At 36.3% G+C, this 25786-nt stretch overlaps 1 protein-coding gene across 4 annotated transcripts in view; it reads left to right on the top strand.

Annotated features, from left to right (window-relative positions):
* Nucleotides 1-25786, top strand: part of LOC122808798 (rap1 GTPase-activating protein 1-like) — a 1319062-nt gene that overhangs the window by 740641 nt on the left and 552635 nt on the right. For all 4 annotated transcript variants that reach the window (XM_044079845.1, XM_044079848.1, XM_044079846.1 and 1 more), the window contains exons 8-9: nt 3639-3742; nt 9287-9365. In XM_044079845.1, coding sequence (XP_043935780.1) covers nt 3639-3742; nt 9287-9365 — 183 coding nt within the window. The remainder of the gene's footprint in view (nt 1-3638; nt 3743-9286; nt 9366-25786) is intronic.

Here is a 25786-nt window from a genome sequence, read left to right as displayed (position 1 = left end):
GCAAAATCCAAGTATTTAGGTCTGCGGTGGGACTGTAAACTGAAATATAACGGCAATTTTAATATTTATAATAAAAAAGTCCTATTCTGTTATTAGAGACTTTCTACATAGTGTTTCTAGTCAGGATGAAAGAATGTTAATATCCTTTTACAAGGCTGTAGTAAGACCACATACAAAAATTGTGCTGCCTGCATTTCCAACTGTGCCCAAATATCCAGACCGGAGTGAATTCAGAAGTATTTTACAAAAAAGATTGATGGTGTTAAGAATTACAATTACAGAAATAGACTTTAATGGCTTTGTCTGTATTCCTTGCATTACAGACTGGTTACAGCACAGCTGATCCTTGTATATAAATGCATTATCAGCCATTCAAATGCACAGCCAGGGTACCACCAGAATTTTTTTTTGTAAATATGTCACTCTGGCAGTCTACTTTAGGGAAAAGTTCTTTTCATTACAGGACTGGGAAACTGTGGAATTATATCCCTATATAGATCAGGACAGCCTCTAGTTTCTGCATATTCAAAACACATATGACTCTTGGTTTGCTTAAAGGGTTTTTAGACTTTAGTAGCAGCCACAAAACTCATTTAATGTCCCTCTATCATGACTTTGAGTTTGATTCTCACCAAATATTGAACACTAGACATTTATTAGTGTTGTTTGAGTTTGGTCATCATCTTGGGTATGAAAATGATTGTTTTTATTTTCTGTTATCAGTCTCATTCAAGGGTCTAGCTTGTTGTCCTTATTGGTGTGTGAAACTAGTCATTTCCCTTGTTAATCTATCTTGATCACTAGTTATTTGACATTCTGGTCAGATGTCCACCATGAAGTATTTCTTTAAACTTCATTTGACCCACTTAGGGAAAGGTAATAGGAAGTGTTCCTATGCCTGGTTCTCAAGGAATCCCTTTCTATGGCATTTTCTATATTCTTTTGTTTAAACCATCACATAATAGTTTTGTATAACAGTTTGCCACACCTAACACATACCTGTTTTAAGATAATTATTAGACAGTCCATTTCTTTGATTCATTTTTCATTGAAGGTAAGTTTTGCTGCAGTTTGCAAAACTGTGTTAATTTGAATGTTGATTTATTGGTGGCCAGTCGGTATGTTTTACAATTAGTGCTTGCAGCAGTTAATAAGTGTAAATGTATGAATGGGTATTTGCCATTCAGTTTTGATGCTATCTGAGGACTTATGGTTAGGATCAGTAAGTGAGAGAGGGGATTTAGGTGTAGGGGAAAGACAGTGTTAGATTTGAGGAGTGGAATGAAAGAGTTAAGTTACGGACTGATTGGGGAATTTAGGTTTAGGGAGGAGGAACTTAAGGTTAGGGAATTGTTGGGAATTTTATGGTTAAGGAGTAGAAGGGCAGGCTTAGGCATGGGGAACAGAAGGGGAGTCATAGGATTAGGGAGTGCTTGGGAAGTTTTGGTTTAAAGAGCAGGAGGGGAGTCTTAGCATTAGGGACCGAACATGAAGTTTAGGTTTAAGAACTGAGAGGGGAGTTTTTGGGATACAGTGTGGGATCAGGGAGGGTTGTGCAGTTTAGTATGATTATTATATAGATCAGGTAAGTCAGGGTATTTGGAGGTAGGGGACTTACAGTTATAGGTTTTTCAGTGGTTGTAGTTCAGTTTGGTAGGTTGAAATTTGAATAATTTTCATCAGTATTGGTGGTTTTGGATTTAATGATATAGATCCATTAATAACATACTCTAGCATAACCTGTTACAACTCTGAGCTATCTGCCTGCTGTTTCCATTGATACTGCTTTGTTTAATGCTCTCTCTCAGGTGTCCAGTGTTCTTTCTTTTCATATTACATGACATACAAATCTATCATTCAGAGTATCTATTAATCCTTTGCAAAAGCTAAAATTCACATCATGTTTAGCCCACTTGATGAAATATACAAAAATGCCTTCATGCCTCACTTGATTTTTCTTACAAAGTCTGCATCAGTCTTCAGTTATCATGTTTCTGAAGTTCAAATATTTCTGTAAAACCTCTACAGTTTCTTTTAATAGCTTTCCAGATTGTTTAGTTGGTGCTACCAAACTACAGAACAATGTATAGGTTCTAGCCCCTTCCATGCATTAAACACAGTGTTTTATCTGGAAAACCATTAATTAAATAATGCATCTCCATCTTCAAAATATAATTTGTTTAATCTTCTGTAGTAACTTCAAACACATTAATACGACTAGCATGATCATTCATTTTAAAATGATGTCCAAGTTCAGCCATGTTACTGTCTGGACTGGAGCTCCTGCCGCATGAAAATTTGTACTGAACCACTTATTTTTTTGTCAATATACACACACTCTTATAAAGTCCCTTCTTGATTTGAAAGTCATTTTTATTTTAAATAAGTCAAAATATTTTAAGAGACTTCATTTAACACCTGAACATTTCTCCATTTACTTTTATATGCCTAACAGAAATCTATTTTCACTTCAAAAACCCGAGTGCCTTTCCAATTTAAACAACTACAATTGAAGTATAATGCTCTCACTTAAATTCACGTTCACTGATAAGCAAAATGCTTTGTTTTACTTTTATAGTTACAGGAATGTGCACATGTGGCCACAGATATAGGCACGTCATACATGGACATTCCTGCATTTGGTTTTGCGTGACTGATAACATTTTATTTGCAAATCAAAAGACTGGATATTTTCTTTATTTGGAGAACTGTAACTGATTCATACATATTTACTGATAAGTTTAATTACTTTGACTTTTACAGAGACTCGTAAATCTTGCCACAGACTGCTTAATTCCAGCCCAGATGTCCCCAACCAGTTGTCCTGGTCTTTGTTTCTCAAAAGTGACTATGTAACCTTCCTTAAAGTGCATGAAGTTCTGCAGGAGTCATTAGTATCAAATATATAACTTTGTACTTGCATACATTCAGTATGTTAAACCATTTTCTACAGCCCACCTAGTAACATAAATCAGTTCATTTTGGACATAGATGTAACAGTTAACCCTATCAGTGGTAAATGCCGTTTGCCACATAATTTTCATATTTAATCAACAAATGCCATTTTGCTTGATATGTCTAAAATGAACAATTATATGCTAGGCTAATGAAATGAGCCTTGCAATGCCTAACTCAATGTGTCACTCCATCTTTACCCTGCATGCTAAAATATTGCTTGAGTATTTCTTAGAATGGCATTTTTTTTCTTTTCCATAGCAACTGATGACCATCACTTGCTAATGAAATTCTTTGTGAGATTTGTCTAAATCATGATATTAGAGCAATTGTAGTACCAGCCCTTCCTGCAAAGCTATATCTGCTTGCCTCAAGGAATGCAAACTGATTTAAGTTAGCTTATCCAACCACTCTAAAATTACTTTAATGTCATAGCCACCAGGTATAGTCTGTAAACATTTTACCAATAATCTTCAAGTTGCTAAGGTTGCATATACAGGCCTATTATTATTTTATTCCAAATTAATATTTCCAGCACTCTATCAGTAAATTATTTTCTGTTAGACTCCAATTAGATATTATTAATGGACTGCATTGTTTTTAATTTTCAGATTTGTGCAGCAAGCTGTTGTTAAACAGAATGAATCTCTAACCAATGTTTTCATCTTATGGCTCTTTTTTAGGAGCACCAGAACTTTTATTCCAATGATAATGCCCTTGGCTACTTAGTTCTGTCTGTGAGGTATGAACAATTAGAAAACCAGGAGCATCTCCGGCTACTTTTAAGGTAAATAGTAACAGACTGGTTAAGGAATGAACAAGTGTATTTTAAAGGTTTATTCTTTAAAATATTAATGCTTGGATTGTGTTTTGTGCCTAGTTATAGTATGTATCATGTCGCTTTACCTAAAACATTTTAGAAAAGGCATTTACTTGGAGTACAAATGTTTACAATTCTTTTTTATAACTTTTGGATTAAATTTGTGACTAGTGATTGGCCTTGGATACTTAAACATCCATCTGAACTTAATTGTTTATCTGTTGAAGGTCTTTTGCATACAGAATTTTAGATCACGCATGGAACTGTTTGAAAAATATACTGACTACAGGTATTATATTTATTACTGCAATGTTGCCCTCTTGTGGATGTGACAAAACCTTGCCACCTCACATTCTTAAAGTATTGAATGTCTTAAGCAAAACTTTATATCATAATGTCTGGGAATATAACAACTTTTCCATTAAGGATAGCTGGTGGATATTTATTTAATTAATTTATTTGTTTATACTTGTTTATGTTAGTTGCAGATAGTAGAGTATTTTTGGCATCTACCATTGTTGATTTTTATTTTTATTTTAAGCGTATTAAAATGCAATACATCATTTATTCAATGTAACAGCTACAGACATAGTGCTACTTTAATATGTTTTTTAATTATAAAATTTAGATAGTAGATAGGGTTGATTTATGTAGTTAATCATCGTTGTCATGTACTGTGTTTTTAAAAAGATAAGAATGGTTAATTGGTTACTTCACATCATTAATTAGTATTTATAAAGGTAATTGATAGCAAGTTTGAATTTTAACAGTCTGAAGAAGCTACGGCGAAAGCGATTACTGTGTGTATACGCTCTCCATTAAAAACGTTTGTTTAAATATTTTCTGCAGCTCGTGCATACTTTCTTGGACATTTATAAGAGTCAAGCTGTGAAGTGAGCTTTGGTTGTCTCCTGGTTTCTTATTTGGATTACTTGTTTATGTATTTATTTATTTATTAGAAATGATGTATTATATTCAGGACACCATGCATGCACAGCTTGGGTACAAGGGTATGGCTCAGTCTGAACTGAACAGGGAAATATTTGGAGAACAGAGTGTCCAGATAAGGAGGGTATGTAGTACTTCTCAGGAAAGAGCTGGCGGGGGGGGGTTGGGGGGGGCACTGTATTTTATATAATAAGAATGTCTGGATAACTGAGGTTGGGTTAATCAATGTTATACCATACAGGCATACACAGTCCAAACCGGCTGCATGTCATGTTAACATATTTACATATTTATTAATCAGAATATTTGTGTCTGTTGCCATAGACAGCTGTCAAACTGGGAAACTCACTATTACTATGCTTACTAAATAAACGGTAAATTATTCAGACGCCTCTTGCTGTCTTTTCAATAAGTGCAGCCATTTCTAGTTGCATACAAACTGAGATTACTTACTTCCAACCTTTTCCCTCTTTACTTCCACTTCCTTATGCTTTTTAGCCACACAGGTAAATAGGCAGCTTGCATGCATCAATGTGAGCTAACATACTTACGAAATCAGCTTCTCTTCTAGTCCAAAAGGGACAGACTTTTTTGCAGCTCTTCCGTCTAATGATTTTTTTTTTTTTGTCAGTGATTTTGGAAATGATTTCTTGCCTGTACTGCTTGATACTTGTTATAATCATTTGATCTGTTTAACTAATATCAGATAGTAAGCATAAAATGGGTTGCCAGTGAAATGGCTGCTTGTGTGAGTATGTTGTGGGGGTGAGTGCGCATGTGCATGTGAGAAGGACAAGCAGGCCATGTTTTCATCATACCCCTCAACTTCTAACAGCAAGAACTCTGGACCAACCCATAAATAATGGGGGGGGGGGCAAAGACCCCAAAATAGAATTTTTTTTTTAAATATTGCTCTTATAAACTTCACTAGCATGATATTTCTGAAAGGTATTATGTCTGAATCTCAAATTTCTGTCATTATTTTTCTGACTTTAATCCTCAATGTTTTGCCAGAAAAAAACACAATTTTATGAGAAACAGACCAAAAATGGGAGACAAAAATCCAGACATTTTGTGAAAATCTGTACAGCTGAGAGGTATGTTTTTCATAGTACCAGCAGAAAACACATAACACTTCTCTCACTCTATATACACTCATGCTGTTTCAGGGGTATATAATACAATTCATTGGAACAGAACTAAATGAATGCCACCAGGATTAAACTGTTTTGTTAACTTCTGTTTTCTGAAAGAGAGCAGCACTAACTACTAAGTACAGCAAGTGAAAAAAATGCCCCTATCCACCTAGTCCTGCTACATTCGATAATAACGTCTGAGATGACTGCATCATGAAGAAGAAAATGTTATCATCTCAGCAGGAAATAACCATTTTCTCTAGAAAAAGCCACTGTTTTCATCCAATACCTGGTTTTCAATGAATCATGTCTGATGAATCTTCATGTTTCCTGCTTTGATATTTAGAAAGAAGCAGTAGCTGTCCAGATAAGATTAACCCCACTATTAGAAAGGAATGATGAGCCAGGTGAAAGAGGAAGGGCTAAATACCTGCAGCCCTCAGACAAACTACAATGATATTTTGTTCCTCTTTGTGCACGTTAATCCAATTTATTTTCTATGCTCCACTCCTTTCTGAGCACCACTGAATCCTAAGCTCAGTTTGTTACAAGCAACTGCAATGCATTTATTTATTTAGCATTTGATAAACAGGTAAATGAACTAGTCAAACAATCTTTTTTCATTCACAACCCAAGCTGTTTGTGATACAATAGGATACATATAGAACAATTCATTATTGCTTGTCTAATATTCACAGTTTTCAAAGTTCAACATTATTTACAAGTACAAAAGCTCAGTAGTATTTACAACAGTACCGTGTTTGATAGTTTTGTTTGACACTTAGAAAATTACCATTACTTATTAGTTGTTATTCATTTTCTCTATAGCAGTTGTAAGCAGATTCAGATTGCAGATGATTTTTAGGTATTTTTTAAATCTTGTATAGTTTCTTGGTTTTTGGTTTCAAGTGGTAAGCAATTCCAGGAAGTGGATCCCTCTCTAGGGAAAGCTCTTTCACCCAATACAATTTTAAACCTTGAGCAAGCTAGGTTGAGTCATAGGTTCATAGGTTCATACTAGGCTATCTGCCCTAGGGCATTTATAAGCCTAGCCAGAATGTGTTTGGCTTTCGCCACCCATTTTAAATTTATTTTGCTATGCCCTTTTTCGAGGTTAGTATACTGTGCCTCTGTCTAACAGTGACACAGAAGTGATACCCGGGGTTAACCTACGATCTCCCATCCACTCATCAAGATTCCTCTTGAAGAGAGTCAATGAGGGACTCTGCCTAACCTGGACTGGGATTTTATTCCAGAGTGAAGGGAGCCTCTGGGTTATGAATCTGTCCCTCCAGCATGTCCTATTTATTTCAGTGCTGAGGTTCAAGTCTCTCAAGCGTAGCTCGATGGGATTTGAATTTTCTGAGGTGCAGCATGTCCATTAATTTCGGGTTGGACATGGCTTTATACGTCAGGCACAGATCGCCTCTGAACAGGTGGTATGCCACTGAGTAGAGCTGGAGTTTCTTTAACCAGGCAGCATATGGCATCTGTTTGAGCCCTTTGATCCTCTTGGTGAGGTACTTTTGGGGTCTTTCCAGTTGCTGCAGGTGTCTGGTAAGGTACATCCCAAAAGGGGCATTGTACTCAATTATGGGCCTGATGAGGGATGAGTAAAGAGGCACGATAACCTCCCCTGATCTAGATGTGAATCCCTTCATGATTAGGTGGGCTATATAAAATGTTTTTCTAACCACTTTGGCCACGTGGTTGTCAAATGAGAGATTGCTATCAACTTGGGTCCCCAGGTCCCTAATTACTTCTTCTGTACTTAATGGATTACCACCTATGTGATAATTTGTGGGCACTTTGTTTTTGCCAAAGGGGATGACTATGCACTTTTTGGCATTTAGCTTGAGGCCATGGCTCTGGCACCAGGTAGTTATGAGCTTCTTAGTTATCTTATGATCTTCTCAAATCATATGCACTGTCTAGAAGAGGCTATTTCTTTTAGGGGCGGGCAATGGCCACAAATTAGGAATTTATTAATTAGAGTGCTTAAGAGAAAAGTAACCTGGTCTATCACTGGTAACCATTTGACATTTTTAATTACAGTGCAGTGAATGAGTACAGGACCAGCCAGGAGGATAAATTTACAGATTTTATTCTGAGCAGTTTGTATTTTATTTGTGTTGTACACCAAAAGCAATACAAGTAAAGGGATGCGATATTCCATTTTAGATATTAGTGTGTTCTTGATTATGGCTTACAGTTTAGTAATAAGGGAAGAGGCCTCAGCTGATCTTTGAAATGTTCTCCTCTTCCATCCTTTAAAAACCAGGTTGTGACATAGTTTTAATTCCTGTTCATTTTAAAATGGGTTGCCAGATTTCTTAAGGGTGAAATACATCTGTAGTTAGTTAAAATGCACACACACACACACACACACACACACACACACACACACACACACACACACACACACACACACACACACACCACGCACACACAGACATGCATGAGACACACTCACCCACAGCTTCAAGGTGCAAGAAACTGTAAAACAAGTGTTATGGTTTTCAAAGGTGAGTGTTTTTATTCTGTGTGTTTACAGAATACGTTAACAAGAAGGAAGATGAATCCTTTTAACAGTCAACCCTAATCTCTCATGCCCGCTCCTATAATGCAGTGGGATAAAGCTTTCACTGTGACCCACATGACTCATGTTTGGTTAGTGGTACAGATACAGGGGACAGGGGAAGAGAGGATGTAGGTGACTGGTTGGGAAGAGGAGTTGACTCTGCCCTGCTTCTTGGATGATACTTTAGGTAAGTAGTAGTTTGTGTTACATCTGCAGAGAATGTGCTGGCTGAGCACATGCTGCCAAGTGGTGCACAGTACTAACCAGAGAAGTTGAAGTCTGTGTGTAGACTGTGGAGGCATACATGCATGATTCTCACAGGAACAACACACAGTGGAGCTCAGGATAGCTGCCACCAAGAATAGGAGTGATGGGGGTGATGAGGGGAGTCTGCTGGATCCAACAGCCAGGTAATAAAAAGACTGTAGGATCTCACACTGGGTAGAAGGTGCCTGATCTCTCCTGGAGAGAGGTGTGAGTGGAGGTGTGAGTGGTCAATGGAAGGTGAGGTCTTTGGGCAAGATCTAGGAGATGAAGTGGAATAAAAAAGAAAGAAAGAATATTATTCCTTATGTTAGAGGTGGCATTTATAAAGGTGGCTGCTAATATAATGGATTCTGTATTGTTTTGTAACTAGTCATGGAGGTAGTTTTTGTTGCTTGGCGCAGGTGTTTCATTAAGAGAAACTAGAGGAAACATTTTATTTTCCTGTGCTAGCTTCTGCATCAACTTTGAAAGCAGGGATGGTAATGATGGGCATTTTGTGGGAAAATCACTGCCAAATCAGCATATCCATAATCAGTAGCATTGCCATCCTTCTGATTTTTTTCCTATTTCTCATTTCAGGACAAAGTCAATGACATACCATGATGTTATCCCTATATCCTGCCTGACAGAATTTCCAAATGCTGTGCAAATGGCTAAGGTAAGATCCTAAAACAGTTGATTCAACTGTCCCAAATTATTATTATCATCTGCATTAGAAATAAAATGATGACATAGGTTCATAAGTAAATACTAGTCTAGCTGCCCTGTGGGCCATTTTAAGTCTAGCCAGTTTCCATTTTTGTGCTCAACTTAACCGTACCCATTTGGTTAGAGACTGGCCTTACCCATCCCATGGTCAATAGTTTTGTAATACTCCTAATAAGAATCTTCTTCTTCTTTCGGCTTTTTCCTGGTTATGGGTCACCACAGTGGATCACCTCTCTGCTTATGATTGGCAGTGGAGTTTTATGATGTTGAATTGCCAGCTTGGTACCCAACCTTCCACAGAAGGCACACACATGCACGCACTCACTCATGCCTAGGGCCAATTTAGAGTATGGGATGTGGGAGGAAACCGGAGCACCTGGAGGAAACCCACGCAACCACAGGGAGGACATGCAGACTCCGCACAGAAGACACTCCAGCCGAGGATCGAACCGGCGAACCTCTTGCTGTGAGGCGGCAATGCTAACCACTGCACCACAGCGGCCGTCTAATACTGCTAATAAGAATACATGGGATTATACCATAGATAATTTGAGGGGGCTCATGCATTCAATAAAACATTTATGAGCTACCCCTGTCCATTAATAGTACAGGTGATAGTCCTGGGTAAATTTTCTGTTTCACATCCACAGAACCAAGTTGCACTCAATTATGGACAGGAAAGACTTTTGTTTTATGTGAAGAAGTTTTGCGTTTATTAAAATGAAAGTACTAAAACCAAACATTTCAACAGCTTTTGAGTGTTTTTGATATTGTTTCTTGCTGGAACCAAGAGTTGGAGCCTCTGCAGTAACATAGTTTTCTTTGTGGTTTGTAAACTTTGTTTTGGAGCCAATTTTACAAAGATGTAGGAGGTTAAACACTGCTCAGCCTTTCACAGCCTTGAAAGCAAAGCAAAGATCAGTGTGGTCGAAAAACCTGCAGGAGGTAATGTAAACTGGCAGGACCTGTAATCACTCATGTGGCTCTAGAAGCTCATACCGGAGATTTTCTTAGACAGTAAAGTGTTGTGACCTATTGAATTGGAATTGATGTTTGGAGAGGTTTACACTACATAGTTCAAGGTAGTCTAGTAAAAGCCTGATAAGGGAAGAATAGAGGTGAATGACAATATCGTTTGATGTGAGGGACATACCTTTGGAAATTACTTGAGTAATGTAGAACAATTGCCTACGTGTGGTTGATACATGATGGCTGGAGGATAGTTCATTGTCCATGAATGCCCCTTGTAGCAGTATAAACCTTAAGAATTATCTTTTATGTGGTAGGTGCATGGTTGGTTTCCTTACCAGAAGATGCTATGCTACATTTTTATCGTATTTATTTATTTTTTTTACATTGAGTTTAAACCTGTGATTGGTACACTAATTGCTGGTATGGTTCAGCCCTTGTGGCAGGATATGGTTATCTGCAGTAAAGTATATAAAATAACTAAGTTTGTTGTCATTAGCAAACACAGCCAGTCATAAGCTATTGGTGTCAGCTTTTACATCAGCTAACTGTGCACTGAAGAGGAGGAGTTACTTCAGAGAATCCTGCAGGACAGTACTAATGAACAGTCACTTAGAACATGCAATACCACCAAACCTCACAAAATCAGTTCTCTCTGAAAGCCAATTTTTTATCTAGTGGGTTGCATAGGGGATAGTATCTAGGCAAGGTATTAATGCTAGAATGAGAAATAGCATTGAAGGTTTTAATTAGATCCAGGTAATGGTTGGGACCGATTTACCATTGTTTAGGTTTCAGTAACTTTTTCAAAAAAGTTTGCTTTTCATTATTTTAGCTTTGTGTTAGATTGTTGAGGAACAATGTTGAGAACTATACAGCACTAATCAGTTGACAGCCTTAATAGCTGCTAGAGACATTGTACTCCCAGACTGTTTTTAACTGGTAGAACATTGGGACAGCTAAAAGATCTCATTTAGTACAAAGACATGATTGGGACTCTGATTGTAACCATTTCTTATGTGTTTATGTAATGATTTCAAGAATGACAGTAAACAGCATCAGATAGCACTGCGGTTCACAGTTTTCCATTATACGCTGTCTCTATGCCTGAATCCTTTTAGGATTGAACAGCTCATTATTTTATTTATCATACTTTTATCCCAGTGCTCCTATGTTTGCAGTAGATGTGGTTCTAAACAGTTACGTTTCTTCAAATGATTTGCAGCTGTCCTTCAATAACTCCATAATACCAATCCATTGACATGAAGGTAAATCCTCCCATTCAAGGCTTGGAAGACCTCTTCACAAGTGAGTCCTGTATGCTTATAGCTTCTCTAGCAGTTTTCCTACAGGGATTATAGAACAATACAAACAATTTGTTTAGTTTTGAGCTACACATCACCTCTTAAAACAGCTTGTCACAAGGGTTCTATTCCTTGAACATTCAATATTTCAACCAAAAAGCACCCCTTTGATATATCATTGTATTTTGTGCTATACTAATGGGAACATGAAAATGCATCATGATCATTGTTTTTCAAACTGTTTGTTTTGGTGAGGGTGTAATCATTGCAATCTCTCCTCATTGCAAGCAACAGTCTCCAACTCATTCTGTGGGATCTTGAGATATTCCCAAGCCACCTGAGATTTAACATTCCTTTAGCAAGTCCTGTGTCTGGTGTCAAGGGAACATACTTTCAAAATGCCAGCACCACTTTACTTAACACCTCTCAACACAGGGAAACATTGGCTGTACTACAAGGTCCTCCCTGAGAGAAAAGCTCTTCAGTCTATCAGAAGCAAATAAGTTACTCTGTGAAGGAACCTCATTTCCTATTCCAAAACCCCAACAATGTCCATCACATTCATCATTTACAGATTGAGCTCATACACCCCCACAGCCTTGTAAAGTGGACAATTTATGTTTCTTAAAATCCCAGGATATGAATTCCCATATAAATAATAAATGGAGTTCCAGCAAGAGGCATTCTTCTGAGGCTTCCTCTAAGTCTCTGCAAAAAAACAAGGTGAAGCACAGTGTTGTGGGGTCAAAGAAAATGTTGTACAAGGACTATCTTCACAAATAACAGCCTTAAAGTAAGCACTTAATAACAATATGACAAGGTTAAAACTTTTGTTCAACAGCATCAGCAACAAACTGGACAGCAAGGGTAAGAAAATCCAAACTGCAAATTAAAGTCATTCAACAAATGGTCCAGACTCAACCTAATCAAATTAAAGACCATGAAGTCACAAGTCATTATAATACTGTACATATCAGAGGATCACCAGATGACTGCAGAAATTTGGTTTTATTGCTAACTAACCAGATGCCAAGGACAATTAAAATCTCACTGTAGGTCTTTCTTTTGAAACACAACAGGCATTCCATTCACAGAAACCCAAACCAGCTTACTCTAAGCAGAAGCCCCAGTCAATTATTAATTAATTTTTTATCTCCTTGTAATCTACATTTCATTTGGTCACAAAATCCTCTCAAGTTCAGTGGCAATAATAAAATAATAATTACCCTTGTAAAATGGTAACACCGAGAAATAAGTTTTGTAATCTAGTAACATTTGTCTTCAAGTCCAAGAGCATCCAAACAATGACCCCCTACTCTGCAAAAACAAAGCAACTTCTTAGAATTGGACACCACATATTTATTACAATGATGGATGAACCAACTGACTGTCTTCAGAAAGAAAATCTACCATCACAACAATGGCAACCCCCTAAGCACACAATCTGTGATGAGAGACCTGGTTACTCAGGTTGACAACAATCTCATATTCGACCATCATGTGGCGGTGGTGGTCAGAAAAACCTTTTACTTGGTTCATCTCATAAGTAAAGGGATTGCATCCAGAAAAAAGGAGGTTATTGCCTCTCTGTACTCCTCCCTTATTAGACCTATAATTGAGTATAATGCCCCGTTTGGTATGTACCTCTCCAAATACCTGCACCAACTGAAAAGGCCACAGAAATACCTCATAAAGAGAATCCATGGCCTCCAACACCTATCCTATGTGGACAGGCTTAAATCACTATCACTCTACTCGGTATCATACAGATTGCTCAGAGGTGATCTGTGTCTCGCCTACAATGCAATATCGGACCCTTCCTTACTATAGATGCTCCATATCTGTAAGTCTAACTCCTTGTGCATTACCCGCTAAATACATTTAATATGCAACATCAACAAAACCTGCTGGAGAGACAGGTTTCTCTCCCAGAGGCTGTCATGTCTCTGGAATAGACTTCCCATACATGTCAAACAGAGTACCTCACTGACCCTCTTTAAATGCAACCTTGATGAGAGAATGGGAAACCTTAAATTTGTCCCAGGGGTTCCACCTTTGTCCCTCATTGACAGGAGCAACAGGTGATGACTGAGGTTTCTTTTTTGGGGATAAAGTCTTGGTTAGGCTTGTAAGGGCCCAGGGCCATTAGGCTAGCAACCTCCTATGGGTCTATATTAGATCACCCAATGCTTAAAAAAGTGAACGGTGATTAATCGACCCTATGTAAGTGAAAGCTTACAATGTCGAACTGTCAGAACAGCGATTTTTTTCCAAGGGAAAAAATCGCTGTTCCAGCAAAAAAAAATAAAAAAACAAAACACTTTAAACATTACATTAAGTGCGGGGCTTTGCCCCCCACACCCACTAATGTGGGGGCTGTGCCCCCCACACCCCCCTACTTAAATATACCAACTCTGAGACCACACTACAGTGCCAACAATGGCAAAGTAACGAAGCGGCCAAGCAAATTCTTTCCCAGGGAAAGAATTTGCTTAAAAGCCGCTTCAATATTTTGCCGTTTCAGTCTGTTAAGTTCGACCAAGACGCATTCGAAAGAATGCGTCTTCGGTCTTCTAATAGGAACCCCCTCCAATGACCCTATGATCCTATGATCCATATAACACATTATGTATGGAGTGGATGCCATGAAATCTTAATGCTGCTATTCAGTATTAGAATGTCCTCCAAATAGTAATCTTCAAGAAATAACTCAAGCTTCCATAACATTTGAGTATCAGAGTTAGTAATGAAGCCATTGCAAGACCAGACTCAAGAGTTGCAAGTATCTGATTATAGTCCATATTGCTAGAGTTATATACCTAAACTGAAGAAATCTAACTACAGAACCTGTCAGTTTAAAGAAAGTCCTGACTCATCAAGTAACCTACTGCTAATACAATGTATTTTTAGTTTCATGTCATGGGGTGCTAGACAGATTTTACATTAAGATGCCAAAGTATGTTATCCAGCAGAGGTTATTTGTCTGTTTATCCCTTTGTTTTGTTTATTTATTTTTTCATCAACTTACAGTCACCCCCCCCCCAGCAACACTGAACTTTGTTAGGTCTGAGAAGCAAATGTCTAGGACACTGGACATGATCCAACAGAGTTTAGAAGTTTTTTTTTTCTGTATGATCCTAACTACCCCTCCTCATGTCAGTCATCTGCTGTACCACTACACCAGAGACAAAAATGCCATCTTAGTGGTCCGTGTGTCAGTGTGTTTTTAATTATTTCTATGTGTATGTGGGTGTGAGTCTGTGTGTGCACTTCTCTACAAATCAAACATCAGTACAGAGCTATGTACTACTTATCAGGCAGAAGTGTCCATCTACAATCCCTGTCCTGATACTAGACCACCTGTCAAGCTCCACATGATATTCATGCAGCAGGCCAAACTGCCTCCATCATCTACCCACCCCAGATGAGCATGCCAATCTTGTCCGCTCACTTCTTACCCCTAGATTGATCCTCCAGCAATCAGACCCAGTGAGTGAACCTGGGTTATTGATGTGACATTAATATCTTCATTACTCCATGCCATGCAGGCTGCTGCCACATAGTATTGCTTAAATGCACAGAGCATGTAATGATTGCATGCACAATTCAACCTATGCAAAGCTTAAACCGTTGAATCCATAATGACAGCTGCTACATTCATGCCACATTATGCTCTTGTCAGCTAAGCAGTCATGGCGATGCATGCCTGATATTGATATTGGCCAGTTTGCTGTCAAATTTCAAGTGCCTTACAAAATTATTTTAAAAAGTAACTTTGTTAATATTTTAAAATAAATTTAATTTGTGCAGACTACTGAAAGTGAACTATTTTAATGGTAAGATCTAGCCACCTGGCGGTGTGAAACTTGGCTCTACATGATTGTCACTGCTGAAGGGACACCCTGACCCCATGTGCAAAAAGGGAAAAAAGGGTTGTGGATTGGATGGATGGATGGATCGCTCACAGCTTCTAGGTCTGGGAATAAAACTTGACCTTCTCTATATATGGATTTCTTTTGAATATTTTAGTTTCCTTCCACTTCCCCAAAATTATGCTAACAGGTTGAATAACTGGATACACCAAAATGTCAACAGATGGATATATGCATTGTATTTATATGGAAACTCTACTATGTTGCTGGCCAGTGGTTTGATGCTCAGAAGTCACTACTGGAAAGTCAGTGCCATCTTTTAAGGGAGGTTAGACTCAGACAAAAGAAAGAAGGTAAGTGTTGCCTTTTCCTCACTTTATCTCACTTCTTCAAGAATGTGCACGCTTAAGTTTGTATATCTATCTATCGGTGTTCTTCCATTTTTTCATGGAGTAGCACATCAACATTGGACAATATAACCAAAGCACCTAAAGCAGGTGTTTTCACCACTTTGTGTTTTGCAGCCTTAAGAGTCTCTCAGTTTTGAGCAGTAACCTCCCAAAGTTTTAGATGTTTTGAGTCGTAATAATTAAGATGTGGTTATTTCACACTAAACCCCATTTACCCTTGCCCTCTTGCCCTTGTTGCCCGAGTTATTTTTGATCTTATATGCACACTTCTCTGTAACATCCATATCCACATATAAAATAATAACTATTTCTGATTGTATTAAAAACTTTAAGTTTTACAATAAAAATATGCAGCTTTGTCTGTATTTAATCATGCCTACTGGTAGAGCAATCGAAGGGGCTCTGATATGCTTAATTATATGCATTTCAAAATATCTTTGTTGTTATTTCTTTTCTGAAGTTAAGGCCACTTGAAACAAACAATGGAAAAATGTTCTAGCAGCATACAAGATTGATAAATATTTGGTTATACTGATTTATTAGATTTTTTTCATTATTATCACCAAAACCAGTCTATTTCAACACTTGTAAGATAACTTCATCTAGCCATGTACAGTCACATGGCCTTGTGATTTAATGACTCTTATCCTTGTGCCCCTGAAAATAATTTAAACAGATTTGTTGAGTATGGTCAGAAATAGACTCAGCAATATGTTGTAGGATGCCATTTTGATGTGTCACAGTAGGACATTATGCCCTTTGTTCAATCAGATGCCTTTACTTAGGAGAGACATTGAGGATCTCACTTTTTGAGCTTGCCAGACCTTTGAATTTATCAATTTTGTATATGTTTCAACCACCAAACATGAGCTGTATACATATATTATGTAACATTATATCATTGATAGCTTGTATTTTTCCACATGATTACTACCGAATATTTTTATATTCCTTTAAAAAAATGTTTTTCTCTCAAACCCAGGCAAAGTTACTTCCAGATCTTATTTAATTCATCAAATTTACTTCTAGATCTTATTTATCCAGAATGTGTATCCATAATTTTAGTAACAACCATTTTATTTCAATTGTATGGGATGTGCATCCCATACAATCACCAAATATCTATAAGGTTGAAATCCAAGAAATTATACTTAAAGTTAACCTTAAAACATTATTATGTATATCAATACTTTGAATACCTCCTAATGCAGAAAAATCACCCTCTTATCTTGGATAACTACAAATATATAGCTATGTATCTTTAATACTGAATGGCCCAAGTGTACTCATAAAACCGTTCCCCCATTGTTAGTCTATATGGATTAACACAACTAATAAATATGAGCACAAGAAAAGATAAGTTACTGGGAAAGAAAGTATCTTGCTCTAGACAATGACCTCAGATCACACCAAAATTACTCATGCAGGAAGTACGCCTGACACCATTAGTGATCATAATCTAGTTTTTTCGATATGGAAATACATCAAAATTCATAGAAATTTGCAATAAATAAACAGTCAAAAATATTACCAAATTTGATAAGGAAACTTTCTTGTCTATTCTTGGAAGCCACTGAAATCACTGCCTGTAGATTGTGCAGTTAATCTGTTCAACAAAAATTAAACCAAAATAGTGAAGAATGCATGTCAACACTGAAAAACTAAAATAACAAAAAAAAAAAAACACAGACCATCATATCGAGCTCACTATTTATTCCAAATGTTTAGCGCTTTCATTCATAAAAGTAAACATGAACTTCATCAGAACACATTCACCACAATCACCCCACCTGCATTATTTTTAAAATAATCACAAAATGCAAAAATCCAATCAAATAAACACAAACATTATAATGTACACAATATACCACATTTGAATAAAAACATATTGTTTCATGTTATTTTAAATAATTTGCTTCTAAAACATTTTATTTTAATATATTCATTCAATCCTGGAGGACTATCATCTTTTAAAAAACAACTGTGCTTCCTTAATATCAAGACTATTGTTAATATTATATCTAATACAAAGTTTTTCACTGCCACCTCCCAAGTATATCACTCAGAGATATAATAAACTAATATTAAATTTTTTATGGTTCCCAAACAAACCCGGAATTCCTTTAAATAAACATTTACCAAACTGGGAAGGTGGAGGAATTAATTTACCTGATATTGAGATATATATTATGTCCTCTGTTGTTAAAAATATAACTTTATGGTTAAATGCTCACTACAAACCTATATGGAAACAATTACATGAACAGGTCTATATTGAACTTAGTCATAAAACATATCAGATCATTTAACTATAATACCATTTCCTTTAGTGTGGATGTTAAAAGATTATCTAGAAGATAAAAATAAAAATAATAAACTGCCATCCAAATATATGAACATCACACTAACAACATTTAAATCGTTCATAAACAAAGTCCCAAATATTAATTCATGGTTCTTTCTGATCTTTCCTATAGCCTTTACACCCACTATCCTTGATACATACCAAATTCAGAAAATGAATATGCTCAAGATAGGTTCAATAAGCTACTGGCATCACCTGGTAGAACAAGAGAAAATATTAACTAAGGCTCAGATAACCAGAAAATATAATATAAATAATGGCTCATGGCTACTTTTGCAAAATCTAGGACAATATCTTATAAATAGAATTGGACAAATGCAAGATACAGTTAGACATACTGTCCCAAAATTTATTGATTACATTATTATAATTAATAATCAACCTTATCAAGGTGCTGGATATCTATCTAACATTTACAAAATAATTAAAACAACAAAAATATACCAAATAGACACCTACTGGAATTATTATACACAGTTAAATAATCACCCTCCTAACGAAAAGGAAAAAAAGATTATCTTAAAATCTTCCAAGAAGTCATCATTATCAATAAACTTGCAGTTATTCACTTGGAGATATTTGAATAGAAGTTTTTATACACCACATAAATTATCTAAGATGTATGCAAGTGAAGATTTATGTTGGAGATGTCAGACTAAAATAAGAGTAGACTGGCAACATATTTTTTATGAATGTAAGTGTCTTACTTTGTATTGGAATAATATTAATTATTTTTTTCAGACTGTTTTTAATGATAATTATCAATTATCAAAATCCATGATTTTATTCAACTCTCCTGTTCCGGATTGTGTGCCAAAAAAAGATTTTCAAATCTTATGGACTTTAATGGCAGCAGCTCGCAAAATCATCACCATTCACTGGAAAAGTGAGACTCCTCCTACATTTAATGAATTTAAAAATTTAGTTAGAACAGTTGGACAAATGGAAATATCTACTCTGAAGAACAGAACTACCAGACTTACAACTTTATACAACTCTTGGATGAAAATACTAGAAATAATTGAGAAAATGGATAAAGATATATGAACTTATATGTCATTCTTCAGGTTATACCTTAAACTTATTTATGGATTTCTTCTTAACAGACACCAATGTATATAGTTATATAATGTTTTTAAAGTTTATAGGTTTTACAATTGTATATATATCATTTTCGTTTTTGATTTCATGTAATATTTGACAAATTATCAATAAAAAAAAAAAAAGAGAGAAAGACTATTGTTAAAATCACCTCAACAAATATCCCACTTTTCTTGTTCAACTGCAATGAAAAAGATTTTTTTTAAATGTTGCACATGCTTTTAATGATTATACAAAATATTGCTTTCATCTTTTAATTTCATAGACCTAATATGCTCATATGTATGTATATGTATATATATATATATATATATATATATATATATATATATATATATATATATACAGTATATGGTGCTACTTCAATAGACCGAAATCCCACTTACCCAACTTTCAAAACACAGGGACGAAAAACCTGATATTCCACAAGAATGATTACTTGGAACACTGACAGATTGCTACGAGTAAGTAACTGCTTGGCCAGCATGTTGACCTTTGCCCCTTACCTCCACGGTAGTGTGATCTCAGAGTTGGTATATTTAGTTAGGGGGTGTGGGGGGCCCAGACCCCCACATAGGGGGATTTGGAAGGCAAAGCCCCCACATGGGTGGGTTTTCTTTGCTTCAGTGTTAGTGTGTTTGCGGGGTTGGGCTAGTAGTTACTTACCCATAGTGATCTGTCAGTGTTACAGTGTTAGGTCTTGTGGAGTTTTTTTTTTTTTTTTGTCTCAGTGTTTTGAAAGTCAGGTAAGTGGGATTTTGGTCTACTGAAGTAGACCCATATATATATATATATATATATATATATATATATATATATATATATATGTATATGTATGTGTGTGTGTGTGTGTGTGTGTGTGTGTGTATATATATATATATATATATATATATATATATATATATATATATATATATATATATATATATATATATATATATATCTATATACACACACATACATATATATATATATATATATATATATATATATATATATATATATATATATCTATATATATACATATATATATATATATATATATATATATATATAAATATACATATATATATATATATATATATATATATATATATATATATATATATATATAAATATATGCTGCAAGAGCCATCTTTGTTGTGTTACCTACATAGAATCTCTCACAGCGTTCAGCAAGATACATCACCCCTTTGACTAACAATTAAAATAATCATGCACTCCCACCATTTGTAATATGGCTAAAATCCAAGAAAGTACTATTATAAATAAACCTGTACATGCTACACAACCAACAAGAGAAGGTACCCTTTGGCTTGTGACTAACTAATCAAGGAAGGTCGCTACAACCATTTTCCAACCTACTTTTTAAATTACCAACTCTTTTAAAAACAAAATTAGGTTTATTACCCAGAACACATGCCAGTTTTTAATTTCCTCAAATAATTTCCTCAAACAATCTTCCAGTTTTCAGATACCATACACTTTATTATTTGACTATCAACTGACATTTTTACTGCTAACCATGTGGTAATATACCTTTTTTTCAATTTTTAACTACTGACTGCCCATCATTCAATATAAATAGTACATATTTCTTTGCTCATTGAGCTCCACCATATATTCCTCTAATACATTAATATCAAACCCTCTTTGTATAAACAAATCCTTCATAAAAACTTTATTCATCTTTGAATACACAATTATCTGATATCAACCTGGACAGTCAAATAAATTGCCCTAGTACCATATTCCTTTTAATAGCTAGTGGATGGGCACTTCTCTAATGCATATAGTTATTCACAAAAGTTGGATTTCTGTTTTTATCTTTGTCAGCATGCAATTTGATATCCAGAAAGCCAACTTCATGTCATATTTGAAAAACAATGAACTGGTGTTCAATACATTTACAAATTCATAAACTGAACCAGTTTCACCTTTGCAAATGAAAACCAACTTGTCAACAAAGTACATATAAAAAAACATCTGAGAACTGTGTTTGTGGAAATAACCACATGTATTCCCACCATCCCAAATCTAAATTTGTTAAGGCTGGTGCCATCCTAGCCCTATAGCTTTACCCTTGCATTGACGAAGCAATTCTTTCCTAAAAACAAAATAAGTGTTCTTTAACACCAAATCCAATATTAAACACAAAGTATTAATATTATTTGTAGTAAATGATTAGAATTTACATAAATATTCCTCACTCAGCCAGTACCTAAATATTGGGGGATCACTGTATACAAACTACTTGCATCCAAAGTAAACATGCATGTTTCATTACCAGTAATCTTATAGGATGACCTTTTATTTAAAAAATCCCTTGACTCTTTGTTGTGTGATTCAAATTACCTACCAAAGGGTTTAACCATTTATCTAATCACATGGCTAAAGGCTCAGTTTTGGAAATCTTAGCTGACAGTATTGGCCAAAAAGGTGAATTATTTGTATTTTATGTATTTGGGGAATACCAAACAATAAATCTGAATAGGGTTTAAGAACTTTCAAAAATTCATAGACTGGATAATCAGTGTATGCTTATTCCAAGAATTCCAACAAGGCATCATCTAACCATTTATATGCTAGGTCAAAATTGTCATTATCAACCTTTTCATATACCTCATTATCATCTAACATATTTAACATATGTTCATACCTTTCAATGTTCTGGACTTCAAGCCCATTTCCTTTGTCTGCTTTCATAAAGCAGATTTTTTTTATGTTTTGCAGTTCAAACAATCTTTTTTTTTTTGATTGCATTGTCCAGATTATAATATCTATTCACAGGCAGCTTACTTATCACTTTCTTTCTTTGCAAAAATACCTTTAATGTGTTGCGTACAGCTTAATTAATAGTGCTCCTTTCACATAACCCCACACCCACATTAATGGGCCTCCCTAGGCAACTGATGAAATCTAAATTCAAAATTTAGGTTTTGTGCAGGTAATCTTAATTCAAAGTACTGACCAAACCTTTTCTTTCACACAGACCTAATCGGAGGAAGGGCACTGAGCAAAACTCTGATCCTTGATATATGACATTAAGTATCTTGTTTTTTTGCTTATTTTTACTAGTTATTGCTTAGTATAGATATTTAAAGCACTTTTGTTGCATGCTGCATACTTTTTAATGTATTTTATAGCTGTAAACTAGTCTGCATGGTTGTGCTAAAATGTCTTCCTCACGGGGCCTGATGAATAAGGTTTTTACTGTTACACCATTTGTAAATCTTTTCTAGCTAGTTTCACCATGTGTGAGGTAGTAACTGGAAATTTTATTCATTTGTTAAACAACTGTCTGTGTTTGTTTGTTCTGATTTCTGCCAAGGAGTGTATCATATAACTGATTTGTTTGCAGTTAAGAGCATTCTCTAGAGTCTCCTTGCTCCTTTACTGTATCTGTTTAAAACTTTCATTTAAAGGCTCACTGCTGTTTTTTTGCTGTGATAAACATTTATGTGATGTTTTTCTGCCTAAGTGGTGTGGGTAGTAGCTGTAGCATTGTCCATATTCAGGTTTGTGTTCTGGGCCCAGTTGTTTGTTTGCAGAGGCTGTGTGTCTGAGCACATGTTCCAGGCAATCTTAGTTTAGCAAAAGCCATTTTGCATTTCAGTGAGAGTGTAGTGCTTATGGTCATTGGCTGATTGGGGTTACCTGGACTATAGCTTGGAGTAAGCACTCCATTGGTTCTTTTGAGCTTTTCTTTTAAAGTTGTTTCAGGTTTCAACTTTCTGTTACTTAAGAAGTCACCTTGTGAGCTTTTTTGCCATTTCACACAGAGCTAATTGGAGGAAGGGCACTGAGCAAAACTCCGATCTGTGATATATAACATTAAGTATCCTGTTTTTGCTTATGTTTACTAGTTATTTCTTGTTATAGATATTTATAGTAGTTTTATTCTCTGCTGCATACTTTTTACTTTATTTTATAGATGTAAACTAGTCTGCACAGTTGTGCTAAAGTTATCTGCCTCACAGGGCCTGATAAATAAGGTTTTTACTGTCACACTCTTTGTAAATCTTTTCTAGCTAGTTTCTCTGTGTGTAAGCTATTAAATGGAAATTTTCTCCATTTGTTAAACATGTTTTTGTGTTCATTTGTTATGATTTTCTGCCAAGGAGTATCATATAACTGACTTAGTTTCCCACCCTCCCTACCTATTGGTATCCTGTTCTTATACTTGGTGGCTTTGCAGATGCCCACCCCTACTGTAAATTTGATCTGGGACACTCCTCCCAGTCTAGTGTCATTAGCTCATTCTACCTAATACAGAGAGAACATTTGAGAAGGCCAACCCACTTAGTTTCTTAATCTTGAATTATCTTCTGCTCCTCCTTTCCCCCTTTCCACTTTACCAAAAAAAAAACTTTGATAGAATCTCCCTGTGTTCTGACTGAGTGTGCTTCACAGCTGATAAGTATATTTTTGGTACTTTTTAACTGTTCATAGTTGACTAAAACAATAATTCAGTTCAGTTCAGAACACATTTTGAATAAATTGCAGTTATTTAAACTCTATTTGCTTTAATACTGCTACACACTCATGTGTGCTAGCTTGCACTGCACTTTAATTGTTTTAGTGCTGTTTTAGCTGCTTTTCTGTAAAAAAAAATCTAAATTCTAAGCTTGTTTCCTGCCTTTCCTGTATCTAGTCTAGTCCAGATACAGATTTGCTGTATCCACAACTGTATGTAAGCTTCTGAGCCCACCAATCTTTTCTGGGTTGGAGGGAAGCCTTCTAGCATATCAGTGGGAGTGGTAAGCACTAGGTAGCCTATCTACCACAAGAGGAGTGGTTTCTGGTGCAGAAATTGCAGTTTATTGGTCGTTTGACCAGTGTTTCCCTCCCTTTCAACTTTCTGGTTTAAAAGCTTCTGTTTGCACTTGTTTCCCACCTTTCTTGTAACTAGTCAAGTCCAGATACAGATTTGCTGTATCCAGGACTGTTTGTAAGCTTTTGAGCAGTGCCAATGTCTGCTCTTCAATTTTTTCCTTAGATCTACTAGTTCTCTCCTCTTCTGCACTTTTACTAGCTTATTAGTCTAGCACTTTACCAGACTTCTTATAGCAATTATTGTAGCACACAAAAGTTCTACCAGCACTAAATGTTCTACAAGGAAACAGCTCCAGTACTTATTATTAATGCCCAACCCTCCAGGCATGTCTAAAGATCAGTTCCCTGTGCTTTCTCCTATTAACCTGGTGAACCTGAGCATCCTAAGGCAATGTTGTAACTGCCTCATGTACACTGACAACCCTCTCCTCCTACATCCCAACACTCAGACTTGCGAGAAATGCACTTATATAGCCAAATTGGAAGCTACGCACTCTCCAGCCAAGACCGGAAGAGCTGGGCAAGAGGAGAAGGTCAACACTTGCACCACACCACATGGAACACATAGCCCTCCAGAAAACACACCAGCACTGCCATCACATAAAAACACAAACCGCACACCTACCTTTTCAGAGGCTGTCAATAAAAATCTACCCAAACAGCAGAGACCGCTAAGCCAAAGACGCACTCAGCCACCACAACAAAACACTAATCATGAGACACATAACTCTCCTAAACAGTGTGCCACTCAACCAAAGCCCCTAAGGCAAAACAGCATCCCCAACACACTAGTCATAGGTGACTCGATAGTGAGGCACACTGATGTCCCACTCTCTAGGTTGAATAAGGAGAAAGTAACAGTCAGCTGCCTGTCAGGCTCCACAATCCGCCACATAACGTACACACTCAGGTCCCTCAACAAAATGTACAAATGTCACTCTGTCATTATACATGTGGGTGTGAATGGCCTGAGACGTACCTCCCTGGACTACATGAAAAGAGACATGGAGGAGCTCTTAGATTATGTAGCTCAGGTGGGTGTGACCCTAGCCCTGAGCAGCATCCTACCATCACCCAGAATGATACCACAGTACAAGCAGAAAATTATTGATTTCAACAATTGGCTAATTTTCTGGTGTCATTCTAAAGGGATCCAGTATCTGTCTGCCTGGGATGACATGATTGACAGACCTCGATGCTTTGCCAGAGATGGCCTGCATCTGTCACCCCTGGACTTCCAGATACTGGCCAAGGCTCTTGCCACCCCTATAGTGCCTTTTTTAGGCAGTGTTCAAAAGATCAAATTACCATCATAATAACTACAAACAATGCAATCTGAGGGTCATGCTGCTCAATGCTAGAAGTCTAAATCTCAAAATGCACTCACTCCAAGCACTCCTTAAAATGGAGATCATAGACATTTGTGCCATAACAGACACCTGGTTCACGCAGCAGAAAGCACCCCTGCACTACCAGGCTATAACTCATTCGACACCTTTTGGCCTCAGAACTTG

This window comes from Protopterus annectens, chromosome 8.part0, assembly GCF_019279795.1.
Source record: "Protopterus annectens isolate FY-2018-M chromosome 8.part0, PAN1.0, whole genome shotgun sequence".
Taxonomy (NCBI): Eukaryota; Metazoa; Chordata; order Ceratodontiformes; family Protopteridae; genus Protopterus; species Protopterus annectens.
Note: the sequence above shows the minus strand (reverse complement) of the source record. Positions and strands in the feature narration are given on the sequence as shown.